Here is a 13,667-nt window from a genome sequence, read left to right as displayed (position 1 = left end):
TCTCGCTTCTCAACCGGAAGCGACGAGTTGTGGCGGCGGCGCCCATGCGAACGGCTCCTGTTGCTCGCTGCTTACCAAACCGGACCGACAGCGGTCTGCTTGAGGGTTGCTGTGGAAGCTTTTTTCTGCCCCATCCTGCTCGTCCTCGTCATCGGTAAAAGCTTTTCCCGGTCGGTTCACGGACACGAAACAAGTGTAAACCGATGAATGAATGGATATACCGATTTTTTATTGTGCAAGTGCATGGAGTTATAGCAAACGAAGACTACGACAAAAGAGTGTATGTGTGTGTGTGGGGGAAAAAGCGAAGCAGGCAGCATATATTTGACTGTGATCAAAGATTGGTCGCCAGGGAATAGTGTAGGGAAAATAATCGAGAGTGACTTCGAGCCGATTTTCATCATTTCCGAGACCAAACAGAAACAGCAGCAAAAACAGAATCTATTCACTTGAGGGAGAGAATGAGAAAGATGATAGTGAGAGAAAAATAACATGGAAATGCAAATGGATTGAACCGTTTTGCGCTCAATGTTTTTTGGCGAGAGCTTTCGTTTCAATCGCAGGCGCAGTGGTATCGATTTATGCTCCTTGTAATCATAGTGGAATAAAACATGCCAAAAAATGGTCAAAATCACAACTACATTCTCTCAGTCAAAGATTATTCGTTTCATTTTTCACTTTATTTTCAGGAAATGTTGTACAAACCCTTGTTTAAAAAAACAGATCTTAATTTGCATTTCAGAAGTATTTCCTCAACAATATTTAGGCCTTTCAACATAAAATTCCACCTTATCCTCATTCACTGTGCAAGAACCTAATGACCCTCGAGTCCGGGGGTTAGAAATTTCTCCGAGAGAAAGAAAAGCTCCGCACGATTTCGCTCCCGTGCAACTGTATAAATAGGGGCGCTTAGGTCGGGTTTTGCCAGCCGTACGCAGTTTAGACGCAACGCTCGGCAGTACAAGGAATATCGTTCGCACTCTGGGGGGCAAACTGGTGACACCCTGGAGAATGATGACAGTACACTGAAAACCTATCCCCTCCGCTGTAATCGTGCGAGTGGTGGTGCGTTCCGTGCGATCCGTGTGCAAGTGTAAAAAACACCCATAAGTGCGTGTATAGCGTAGTGCACAATCAAGTCAAGGACATTAAGTGAAAAGACATTATAAAGTTAAAGCAAAGTGCCAGCAGTAGCTCACAACACCAGCGTTGCGACTGCCAGTGACTACATACGAAAGCTACCAGGGTGAGTGTCAAACCTGTGACGGAGTTGATGTGGTGTGCTGTAAGCGATGGAGTGAAAATTCAAAAGAAACCTGTGCGTCTGTTCCGTGAAGTCATCGTCATGCGAAGCGTGGTAATAAGATACGCTTGATGTGCGGTCGACACTTGATGTAGCCATTTGTGTTGTTAGTCGCGGCGTCGAGCGGGAGGAGAGGAAGGGAGATGGCGACGCTAAATGAAGACACAAATTTCGTTACAAACAAACAGGAGGATGTAATGGAGAGTAAAAAACGAACGAAAAAAAACAACCTATGTGCTATGTTCGGCATTTTTGCTATAAGAAGGACGCTAAAATAGCTCATTTAACGTGTAACACGGTTCAGGATAGGAATTAAGTTTGCACAATGTATGCTTGCTACAGTATAATCCCCCCCAAACGCAAAAGCCACACCGTATCCATGGCACAGTGTAGGGCTGACATGTTGCATGTCTTCAGCTCTCCATTGAAGTAGGCATGGGGCGGCATTACTAATTGGCGAAGGATGATCGTACTTTCCAGCACATCCGGACCCTTCCGGTTTAACCTCACTAACCGGTATGCCAAGAAAACGAAAAAAAAATCCCCTTTCTCTAAGTCAGCTAGCAAATTATGTCCGGGGAAATTGAAGCAGCAAATGCTCTCCATAACTTTAAGCTCACTTGCTCCACACCCTTTTTTGCACGACTGTTGTACTGCTTCTGCCTGGCGTCATAAGGCTAGGCCGTGTGAAAGCGTTTGAAGGAGAGAAAGTAGAAAGGTGCCGGAGCTCTGTTTTGCCTGCTACAGCAGAAGCAACAAGTTATATACGGCCATCATGGAGCCGTGGGTTCTTCGGGTCGCTTCGTTTGCCTAACCGTTAAAGGTGAGCTTATCAGGTTACTTGGCGACGGTCACGAGCAGCACGCTAAGCCGACTGCTGGAAAGGGTTTATGTTTACGTTGCGAGTGCCTCCGGCTCTCATAAAAAGACCTTGTGAGCGAGGGAGGAAAACGAAAAACAGTACGGCTACCACACAAAAAGGGTTACAGCGTTTGCAGCTTCCTTTTTTTTGCTTTCTTACTTGGCTATGTTTTTCCAAAGCATTCTTATTGTGTTTGTATTTTCTAAACATGTAAAAGAGGGGGCTCAAGGGCAATATTCGCTTTGCTGCTGAAAGGTTACTTTCTGCAAGCGTACGGCAGGCAACGCGTTTGCCCTTTTGCACCTGAAACCTTCCAAGCTCGAGGATGGTATTAAATTTGTAAGTTTTTTTCTCTCTCTCATCTCTTGCTCTCACTCACTCGTGTGCATATACCCGCCGTGCTCGATTCCTTCCAAGAAATACAATGCCAGGAATTGGAAAATAATTTCATTTAACTACATACTCTAATCAACGTGCACACACACCTTTTCTCAACAGCTGAGCTAACGCGAGCGCATATGTATGTGTGGGAGTTCATTTTGAAGGCAATCCAAGAAGGCGGAATTCACTTCGCTCCCTCCCCTCGCCCACTACCTGCTTTCACACAATCTAACGAGATGCTGCTGGAAATTCTGCCGAAAGTATTTTAATAACATTCTGTCTACCGAGAAGGCAAGTAGGCAGGCAGGCAGGCATGCAGCTAGATTGCTTATTGATTGCCGGGTTTGAACTCAGACTTGCAAATACGCTCCCACAACCCACAGCCGAACGGAACGGAACGTAATGAGTCACGTGGGTTGATTTGGTTGCGCAAGATCAATAAAGCACCTTTTACCGTAGTTTATGTGTGTGTGTGTGTGTGTGTGTGTGTGTGTGTGTGTGTGTGTGTTTTGTATGATTTCTTTCCTTCTTTCCAATACTACCCTTAAAGTTAGGGTTAAGATGAAAGGAGCTTTTCAGCTACGACCTTTTTTTCTGCAATAGTGTTGGGAGATGGTTTTCTGTGCTCTTTACACAATGATCTTCAAACGAATTGAAGAAAAAAAAAACACACACACACTATCATCTATCAGAAGCCATCTTAAACGAGCAAACTTTCAAGACCCACACGTGATAAAGCTATATGGGCAACATGTCTACTTTTACTGGTTGACTGGTAACCTTTTCGTGTATGCTGTGGGAAGGCTAGAAACTGCCAAGGATGTCGTATAATAAACATACACACATACACACACACATGTTCCTGTCCAACATGACACCATCATCGTTTCCACACAATGATTACGCCTTCACACTTTCTCGGGAGGATTGCTGGTGCTTATTCAATAAAGCAGCAGCAGAAAGATCAATTCCCACACGAGCCAAAGGACCAACGTTCAACGTGTTCAGCGCTGAAAAAGCTTCTGATCAGAGACAGGCAAGAAGGAAGTGTGTTTGTACCGACCAGTTCGTTTGCTGCCTTCATGGTCAAAAGGCAGATTTACTCCATACTGTCTTTTTATACACATGCTTCCATCGGGAGTTTTTTTTTGCGATGAAACAACAACACGAGACATTTTGATTGGATATTTTACGAAAACAGTTTGTCCTGACAACGCGACGACACGCGACGCAGGCCTTCGTTCGTTATGGGTACGGGAAGGAAGTTATTTATTAAGCTCGCTCAAGTGTGAACAAATTATCATACATCACTGGAGTGGCTGGGAGAACATCATCAACTCGCAGCCCCGCAGAGGATGGAACGCGCAAACAAATGAGCGGCTTTATCGCTGCTCTGCTCCTTTGCTCGCTTTTGGCGATAATATATCAGCCGCTCGGGATCAGTCAAACAGACCACGGTCCAGTAGTACGTGGGAACAGGCCCCGAGTGTCGTGAGCGAGTGCGCAAAACCTCGACTTGTTGAATCTGCTCGGACAGTGTTGGTGTGTGTGTGTGTTACCACCCGACACCATTTTCCCATAATGTGCCTTACTGTGTGCACGCGCTCGGAGAGTTCACATCCATCATTTTATTGATCTGAACGAGTTCGACAGCATATCACACGAGTTTGACGGCAGTGGAGGCGAGTTTTATTAATTAGCCAGATTACAGCGCCTTGTGCAATCGATCCGCACGCATAAACCGACTACTAGGCAGCGTACCCGCGGATGTAGCGGTTCATTTGCAAGCGTACCGAGTCGCAATTGCAAAACACGGTCGCACCGGTAACATGCGGCAATGGAGAGAGGTTCGTGGGTTGCGGCTGGAATAAATTACGACCTTAGCGACGTTACTCTGCTCGTCTGGGGGGGGGGGGGAAAATGTATTCCGAAAGCCCCTTGTAACGAGGATCAGGGAGTAAAGCTAGCAAAGGATAGCAAATAAAACAAAAAAGTTAAACTAGAAGCTCTTTCGCTAGCCTCGTACAATCCGGAATGACACATAAACTTTAGCCAGACGTAAATCCTGTGTACCTGTGTTTTCTACTGCCTGCTAATGCCGCGTAGATGCATAAAAACTTTCCAATAAAACCGCACGAGCGCACAAACGAATCGCACGTCGCTCCGGATGTGTGTTGTCGCACTAAAGGCAATAAAAAATGGACATAAATTTGCAATTCCGTCCAATTTTCCCCCTTTCTCATTCTGAGCTACAGATGAGTCCTTTCCTGTAGCTACGGTCGATACGGTAAAGGGATGGAATAGAAATGCGAACGCTTGATTAGCTATTGATCGCGCAGGACCCTAAAAGATCCCAATCTCTGGTCAAATTGTTGGTATAATGTTGGCCAGTTGGAGCCGTTTTTTTTTTGTGCAAATATATAACGTTTAAATCAATTTGTAGCAATCATATGTAACTAAAGACATATGCAATATTCTAAAATTATACAATGGTGAAATTTTTCAATTTTTCACACAATTTTCATACAAAAAATCAAACTGAAATTACATGTCTCGTTTAGATATCAATATCAAGCTCGTCGTTTACTATTTATATATGATTGAATTCCATGATTATGGAGCATATTTTAATGGTGATCTACATTATTGCACAACAAAGCATTCTCTCCTTACGAATTGTCTAAACCCAAGCATACTCGGTCTTGATGACGGTTAATGTTATATGATGAACAAACGCACTGGTGTATAGCTATATAAACCATTGTCAGTCTCTTTCTTGTTTATTTAAAGACTTGTTATAAAATGTCGGAAAAGTTTGCCTCAACTTACGCCTAAACTGAATCTCAGATTAGTGGCTCAGATCGCTCAATCAAACTGACGTTTACCAACATCACCCCCAAATTGTCCTGCTGTAAAACTTAGAACTCTAAAGGACAATGCTAAAAATCCCTTCAATAATAAAACTTGATAACGGACGGACGGACGGAAACCGCTTTGAAACGGGTTGGATAGAAATTTGAAATTCAATTGAAATCGAACGAATGGCTACCCTTAACAGTAACATACACACACACACAAATGAATATTTGCCACTCACACCATCCCTTTGTACGATTTTACCATCAAGATACGGAATCTGAACCCTCCTGCAGGTGTTGAATGTCAACGGGTCATCGAACAAACTCCCGCATAGCTTCCAATCCATTGTCCAGAGGGCCTGCAACTAGCATTATTGTACTCCTCATCTTCTCCCCGCCTTACCACAACGGGCCGGATTTATCACGGAACCCTAAGCTCTATCTACGGCAGTTGCACTCTAGCTTTAATACACCCGAGTGTTGTCATGTTGAGTGTAATGGATTGTCCTGGCGAAAGCTTACACCACTGCCACCGGTCAGGTACGTCAGGTTCAGCGATCCGCATACAACACCACCACCACACAATAAAGCAATGGTTATGATAGGGAATAAAATTTTACAACACAAAACGAAGCGCGACGAGTGCTAATGGAATTATGTGGAGCTTTCTGTGGGCGATGATGCACATCCGTTATACGTTTGGAGTTGGAATGACCCATTGACCACGGTCGTGGTTTGCCTTTATACGTTTATGGCTTTTGTGATTTCACTAGTTTGTCTCGGTGCTTTTGAGATGAAAAATGGAGTTTCATAACGCTCTGTACAGTGGTTTGTAGCTTCCGTTTTCGATACGAAATCCGGTTCGAAGGACTAAATAGTTTCATACAGCAATTGGCCACATAGTAAACCTTTTAATGCAACTGTCTCAAACATTAAACCGCCTAAAAACACAATTACGGTATTCAATTTGTTGATACCTTTATCCAATTTGTCCAACACCCATCCTCACTGTTATCCAATCTCCAATAAAACCGACCTAAATAAACACCCTCCGAAATGTAGCCTCCGGCACGTCACGTGTTTGTGGAGCCAGTTTCCCATCAAGCTTTCTTATCGCTATTGGAAAACATTCAACAACAACCAACAACAACGGCAAGAAAGAGCAACAAAAAACCCCTTAACCAAGTAATCCGATTGCCTTCTAGATCCCATTAAGATTACACCCAACACACTGCAGCCGGTGGTTTGACAGATTGAGGCAAAGCCGAAACAATTTTCTGAGTTGATGGCAGGAAACCGTCGGCAACCGGAGGCGAGGGGACAAGAAGCGTATTGGTTTATAATATTTAAACAGAATTAATTAGTCTATAATACCTACCCACATCACCAGCTAGAAAATTCTCCCAATCCAAACGACCGCTAGCTATGGTGATAAAGTTGCCGTCTGATAAGCTGGCGCACCGTTTGTACCTTAGACGAAGCGAAAACATCACCAACATCAGTAAACTGTTCGTTAGTTTATTTGCCAACCCGTGCCCGTCTAACGAGCTTTTGTGAAGAGATCTTCACAGAGAAAGCTAAAGTATCGAACCGTCGTCGTCTAGCGTTCGAGTGTTTTGCCGAGTGCTGGATTAAAACTTATCGCCCGAAGGTTCGAATCAAACTTTCGTGCAGGCAAGCCCATGCTCGGGATGAAAATTGGATGAATAGATAAACAGTGACGAGACGGAGTCGTCGATTGCTGGAACTATTACATCACCTTAGCGCAAGCAAAAGCAACCTCCGACGAAGAGGAGAGAAAGCATCTCCTGGCGCGTGAGGTAATCGTTTGAAGAGGGCTGGGGCACACTAAGTAGTTTCTCGAACTCGCCACCTCTAGGGACATTGTTTCATTTCCCAAATCCCATCTTCTCTAAGTCTAAGCAAACGGTGCTATTTTTGATTGTAAAAAGTTGAGCCACTTCCCTCTATATCTTATTCTCTGCTAATAGCATGCGAAGCGCTTTCGAACTTTTCCCTTCATTTTTTCCCCATCATCGCCCTCCCATTCTAAGCCGACATTCTGAGCAGCTTTTTATAATAAATTGCTTCGGGGAATGGTTTATATCCAGCATGCTTCGGAGACAGAAGTGGACTCTTGCATTAGGCTAAAGAACTTCGTGCTGCTCGAGTGCTGCTTTCTCTTTTCGAGTGGAAAATGGTTCCCTTAATCCTCCCTTATCTGTCATAATCAGTCGAATCAGTATCCGCCCCCATCGATGGGTCTCGGCGCTGCAACCCCGGGCCGAGCGCACCCGGTAAGGGGGCAATAAAAATGTCAACCAATACGTCCAACAACCACTCCAACATACTCACTCAGCACCAGCATCCTTTCTAGTGCCCGATAGCCTCGTGGTCCCTTGCTTGTGCTGAATTATTCTGCTGGACACCCTTTTCTGTTGCCGCCACTGTCAGACAAATGAATCACATGCCATTCGGATGAGTTAAGCCGCAACCGTCACCCACACTAAGCCGATCATTTGCAAACATTTCGGTGGAAGAGCACACGCGTACGCATACCCACCGAACACGAATGGAGAGAGAATTGTATTTCACAACCGTGCGCACATTCTTGCTTGCGGCGTTTGTCGTCCCCTGTTCGTCCCTGTTGCAGCTGACTTTGAATCATAGCACGTCGTTAGTGTGCCCCGAGATACGAATGGCATTCTTTCCTTTCTCTATCTCTCTCTCTTTCTCTTCTACTTTATGATTTGTAGCCCGCTTGCATCCTAAGTGCACACAATGTCGCCAAAGCTAGCAACATAAACCATGAGCTTATAGCAAGGTTTGTGCGGTCTGGCGTGTGACTTCCATTCCACGTGAAGCTTTGCTTTTCCCTGCCTACTTTGCGTTGCGGTTGAACTCAAGAATGACGCTGTTCAGACCATGGAAACTGGAAAGAATTCTTCGTTTGAAGATCTATTACAAGCTATTAAAAGCTTTTATCATTATTACATTAAAATATAAAATTATAATGTTAAAAAATATTTGTATTCTTTTTTTATTTTTAAATATTTTTAAACGGCTTTTTATGGACATGGAGACGCTTGGTAGTTTATATACAGAAAAAATATAAAGAAACAGTGGCCAACAGCGGCCAACACTAAACGGCCAAGTGCTGTTTGAACATATTTCAATAGAATTGTATGCATTTGGTACAGTATATCTAGCTAAAATAATAATTTACTATCTAGTACTGAAGTACTATACCGATATGGAGACGCTTGGTAGTTGACTTAAAACCACATGTCACATGTTCAAAGGAATATGATAAAAATGTTTCAAATATTTGGTTTCATTATATTCCATATTTCATCTCAAACCTTGACAAAGTAAAAACACATATATGTTTTTAGACAGAAATCTTATCAATCATACCTTTTGTTGAAATATTGTTTTCACCTTATTCACCTTCAAATCACACCCATAGTGCGTTGCCTATCCCCATAAAATGTCATTTGCACCGAGACTAGAACGAATGGAATGATTTTTCAATGTTGGTCACGACGACGGTTTTCCACATAATATGTGGCATGGCATTATACAGCCTTTTTTTGTAATAACGCGAGGAACGTGACGAATGCCTGGTGGAAATGAAATAGCCCGAACAGTGACCGTACAAAGCGAGGGAGTGTGGGTAACGGCTGTGGTTACGGTGGAAGCCGATTACAAATTGAGTTTGCTTCCGTTGCTCATTGCCTCTGTAATAGAACCACATAAAGGAGAAATATGGCTGCATTTCAGTGTTTATGTTTACTCACTGGTGAACGGTTCGCCATTTCGCTGGTGTGGACAACTAAGTTGCGAAGAATATTTTAATGCATGAAAAAATCAAATAATCAAAATAATGCAAACTTATTTTGTCTCTTCTCTCACAGAACATTGTCCCTCGGTAAAACCCTCAATATGGCGGGTTTTACCATCTATTCCCTGCTGATTCTCGGAACAAGTCTGCTAGTGTTGGGTTCGCAACATTCGCCGTACTCCCTGCAGGTATGATTTGCTTTGACCTTGCCTTGTTTTTCGCCCACAGCAAACAAATGTAATTGAAATTTTCCAACAAAAACAACAAAAAAACCACTTTCAGGCTGCCATCGATGCTTTGCACCGTCGAGAAGCACAGCTTGCGTTACGCGAGGAAGCCGCCGCCGAGCAGCTGGACGACGATGGCTACTGGATGGAACGTAAGTAGGCGAGGTGAACCGTCCGCCACAGAGCCATTAAACGATTGGATTGCCTTTGTTCCCCTAGCAACCGAAGAGCAGCAGCAACAGTTTCGCCCGAACCGACAGCGCCTGAACCGCATTCTGGCCAACTATTTGCGGCGCGATGAAGAGCCGGACGATGGCTACGATCCTTACGACTTGGACACACGCAAGCGTTCCGTCTTTCGGGAGCGAGATGGTGAGTTATCGGTTTGGAAACTGATTGCGCTCTTTCCAGCCTATAATTGCGGTTTATCCTTTGCGTAGAACTATCCTCCTACCCGACCGTGTTCCGGGAGCGAGAGCAGGAGAAAGCGTACCCGCATCCCGACCTGTCCGAGGATTTCCTCAAAGCGGTACAGCGTCTCAACAACGACGAGCGAGAGGAAGAGTTCCAGGAGCGTCTGCAGCGACTGTGGAACAAGTACCAGCAGGAGGAGAACGAAATCGAGCAGCAGCTCTTCGACGAGGAACCGTTAGGGCCGTACGAGAAGCGGCAAGGCTTCCCCATGTCCGAATCGGAACCCTCGCCCGCCCATTACGGTCCACCGATGCAGGAGCGCAAGCGAACGCTCCCAATCCTTCCCTGGCTGCCGGCTACGCGCAAGAAGCGCTTCCCGGTCGCAAAACGATCGCCCAAACCGGACGCAGCCCCAACCGGAACGGATGAAAAGGTGGCCAAGGATTTGCAGGCCCTCTTTGGTGCACCGATCGAGCCGAAGCGCAAACGATCGAGTGAACCGGCGAAGCCGGCTAGCTCTACGGCGAGCTCCAGCATGGCCACAACCTCCTCCACCACGACCGTGCGGCCGGCAGTGATGGAAGTTGCCAAGACGAAGCGCGATTCGAGCGATGAGCACCATGAACACAGCTCGGAGGAAGGTCCGGATGATGATGAGCATGAGCACGAGCACGAGCACGAGCACGATCACGAGGACTCGAGCGAAGAGTTCGAGGGTGAGGATGACGACAAGAAGAAGAAGCGATCGGTGCGCAAGCGGTCCAATCTGGAGGTGGTGAAGGAGGATCAAATTCTGCCCGGCGATATTGGCGAGTTTAAGACGAAAAAGTCGATCCAGTGGAACAAGTACTTCGGTATGGATCGCAGGAAAAAGGATGGCCGGAATGGTCCGGGGGCTGTTGTCGGTGCTGCTGCCGGTGCTGCCGTGCCGTATCCGCTGAGCTTTTACAAAACTTACGACGAGGATCGGAAGAAGAAAAACGTCAACCAGGGCAAGCTGGAGAGCATGGCTCAGAAGCTGAAAAACATCGAGGATCTTATTCTGGACCAGACCGTCAAGTATGCGGGCGATCATGAAGGTATGCCGGACGGAAGGTTGAGTGAAATGCCGGGCCTAAACCTATTTTTTTTCTTATCATTCCAAAGGAACCATCACTGAGCCGGCTGAGCTGGAGGAGCTGAAGGACAAACTGCTGGACCGGTTGGCTACCGCGCATAGTATCGAGAAGATGCGCCACACACTGGAGCGGCTGAAGGATTCGGTTAGCGATGATCAGCTGAAGCTAAACGAGGTTGAACCGGAACATCCCCGTGAGGAAAAGGAAAAGGCTAAGCGTGTGGCAGTGAAGAAGGAGCGGGCCGAGTACGATCACAGCCAGTAAGTTGGATCAGTAAAGGCTCTTGTGGACTACTATACAGGTTGTATGTTTTTCCTCATTTTTCCCAGACACAGCATGGAGGGCAACGAGAAGGTAGCGCACGAGGAGGTGGAAAACAATCTCGGCGACGTTGAGGGTGACAGTAAGAAGAAAAAGCGCACCCAGAAGCGATACCAGGAGGTATTCCGTGGACCGGAAGAGCCCGAAATGGAGGATGATTACAGCCGGGGGCTGGTTGTTGGTAAGGCCCTTTTTGGAAGTTTTCATCTCGAAGAAAGCCCTTGCTTAGGAGCTGCTTTTTCTTCCTTCCTTACTTCTAGAGTCCACTGAATGCCCACTGCTGGATGCGTTTGAGCGGCGGTGTCGCGGTGTAGATGTGCTCAGCGGTGACATTTACCAGGAACTGCTGCCAGCCTGCGGTGCCCATCAACTTTGCTACCTATGCGTAAGTGTTATACGCTCCCGCCGCACTCTTGCTTGGCTTACACTCATGCTCGCTATTCTTCTTCTCCGCAGGGCGTTTCACCGAAAGTTTGCGACCTTCAGTATCTCTCCGAGGCGGACAACATTTGCGAAAACCAACCCGACTGTCAGACGACCGCCCGGTCGGTGCTGATGATACTGCGGGGCTTCCCGGGGCCACAGCTTGGGCCGCGCGAGTGCGCCAAAAATCCCTGCCTGTATCGGGCCATGGTCGAGGTCGGTGTCGTTGTAAATTAAGCCTCCCAAACACACAATCTGGAGACCGACACTACACACACACACACACACACACATATACACTACACGAAAATGACTCCATTTTCGGCCGCTGTCTTGATGTACCGATGGAAGTTGTGACTATGTTACCGAGCTAAGTTTTTCAACCATATACGAGCGTATGTGTGCGCGGTCGAAAGGAAGGACGGAGGCTGTACAGTACAAGAATGCTAATGCGCCCGGCACATTCATACATTGCTTGCTCCCGCGCGGGAGGTACAATATACACCGACTAATGCTAGCGTACGAAACGAACGAACGAAACGAACGAACTAACAACGATGATCAGGTATACCGAGAAACGTGAGGCGGTGCTGGACTGACCAGGCGGACGCAATGGCGTAAAACCAACCAGCGGAATTTCCATTCCTTACCTTCCCTGGCCGCTTTCGCTAAACTGAGGCGACACAACCGATTTCGTAGCATAGGAGCTCATTTTTAATCGCATATCGATAACTGTATGTATGTTCAACACACAAACACACACTAACGCACAGTAACACACCGATACAGACAGAAGAATACGTTCCCTTTGATGTTCAACAATCGGCGTAACGTTATCAACTATATCTATCAGTGATTTTGTGTTTGATACAAACGCATCCAAAGCAACTTCCCTCTCCCCTTGTATGTATGTGTAGACCCAGCCACACACACCCCTTGCCGTCACTGGAGCTCGTTCCCTCAGTTCTTTGCTCCTGGATTGTTCGATATTTTTACAATCCTACATATATACAAATATAAATGTGACTCTGTATAAGTAAGATTTTTGTCAAAACCCATTATTTACAACACTTACAAGGAGGAGGAAAAAAAAAGTTGACAAAAAGGATATTGGTAACATACAAAAAAACCTAAACTAAAAATCGACGAGGTCGAGACGACCTTACTCTAGTTGTGAGACACAAAAAAGAACAAATAAACAAATAAAAAATTATTATACATATACAACAAAAAAAAACATATATTATACTGAATGTGTACGGATAAGTTTCTGAAACAAATAAATAATAGTTTACAAAAAAGGAGAACACAAACTTAACACGCAGTGCAACACAGCAAATCCCTTTCAAAAAAAAAAACACGAAATGAAAATGGACAACATCAACCAGCAAAACAAAAAACAAACGAAAAAGAAAGGAAAGAAGGCCGATAAAACTTCTGAAGCTAAAAAAAACTCCCGACAATAAGAACATAACAAACGTATGAAACAAAATGAAAGTGGTTATAAAACGGCAACATGTAGACACAGTTAAACCTTACACACTGAAACGAACCAAAAGACAGGCAAAATATAACACTAATCGACAATGTAACACAGAACTACTGAAATTGAACTGAGTGCAGCTATTAGTTTTACAACAGTAGAAAACAGAGCATGGCAAAAAGAAGAAGAAGTAGCAAAAAAACACAATAACAAAACCAAAGTAACAAACCGAAACAAAACAATGTACGTTTAAAAGTCTTTAAATGGCACAACACGTCCCCCGCCCAGTTTGTTGTTGTTTCAACCACCACCACCACCACGTCGATCAGAGCACGATCGATAACGAGATAGCAGCAGCACAAAGCCATCAATGTGGAATTGATTACCGCACTACTTGTTCTTTACTTCTGGCACTAAGCCGTACCGTGCAGTA

The 13,667-nt window shown here is 45.3% G+C and overlaps 1 protein-coding gene across 2 annotated transcripts; it reads left to right on the top strand.

Annotated features, from left to right (window-relative positions):
• The first annotated feature begins 913 nt into the window (after positions 1 to 913).
• On the top strand, positions 914 to 13,139 carry LOC121594620. Of its 2 annotated transcripts, XM_041918100.1 has the most exons (9): positions 914 to 1,246; positions 9,322 to 9,436; positions 9,531 to 9,627; positions 9,695 to 9,847; positions 9,916 to 10,968; positions 11,036 to 11,267; positions 11,337 to 11,509; positions 11,589 to 11,713; positions 11,785 to 13,139. In XM_041918100.1, the coding sequence occupies exons 2-9, from the start codon at positions 9,350 to 9,352 to the stop codon at positions 11,986 to 11,988; spliced, it is 2,124 nt and encodes a 707-aa protein (XP_041774034.1). In that variant the 5' UTR covers positions 914 to 1,246; positions 9,322 to 9,349; the 3' UTR covers positions 11,989 to 13,139. The 2 variants fall into 2 exon arrangements, with proteins under 2 accessions (XP_041774034.1, XP_041774035.1); XM_041918101.1 differs by lacking the exon at positions 11,785 to 13,139 and having other exon boundaries at positions 11,591 to 11,688.
• The last annotated feature ends 528 nt before the right edge of the window (positions 13,140 to 13,667 follow it).

Source organism: Anopheles merus, chromosome 2L (assembly GCF_017562075.2).
Source record: "Anopheles merus strain MAF chromosome 2L, AmerM5.1, whole genome shotgun sequence".
NCBI classification, from domain to species: Eukaryota; Metazoa; Arthropoda; class Insecta; order Diptera; family Culicidae; genus Anopheles; species Anopheles merus.
This window is presented reverse-complemented; position numbering and strand designations above follow the sequence as displayed.

Coding starts and splice junctions, on each gene's coding strand:
- LOC121594620 (XM_041918100.1), top strand. CDS start 9,350: ATGGCGGGTTTTACCATCTATTCCCTGCTGATTCTCGGAACAAGTCTG. Junction 9,848..9,915: donor CGTCTTTCGGGAGCGAGATG/GTGAGTTATCGG, acceptor TCCTTTGCGTAG/AACTATCCTCCTACCCGACC. Junction 10,969..11,035: donor GTATGCGGGCGATCATGAAG/GTATGCCGGACG, acceptor ATCATTCCAAAG/GAACCATCACTGAGCCGGCT.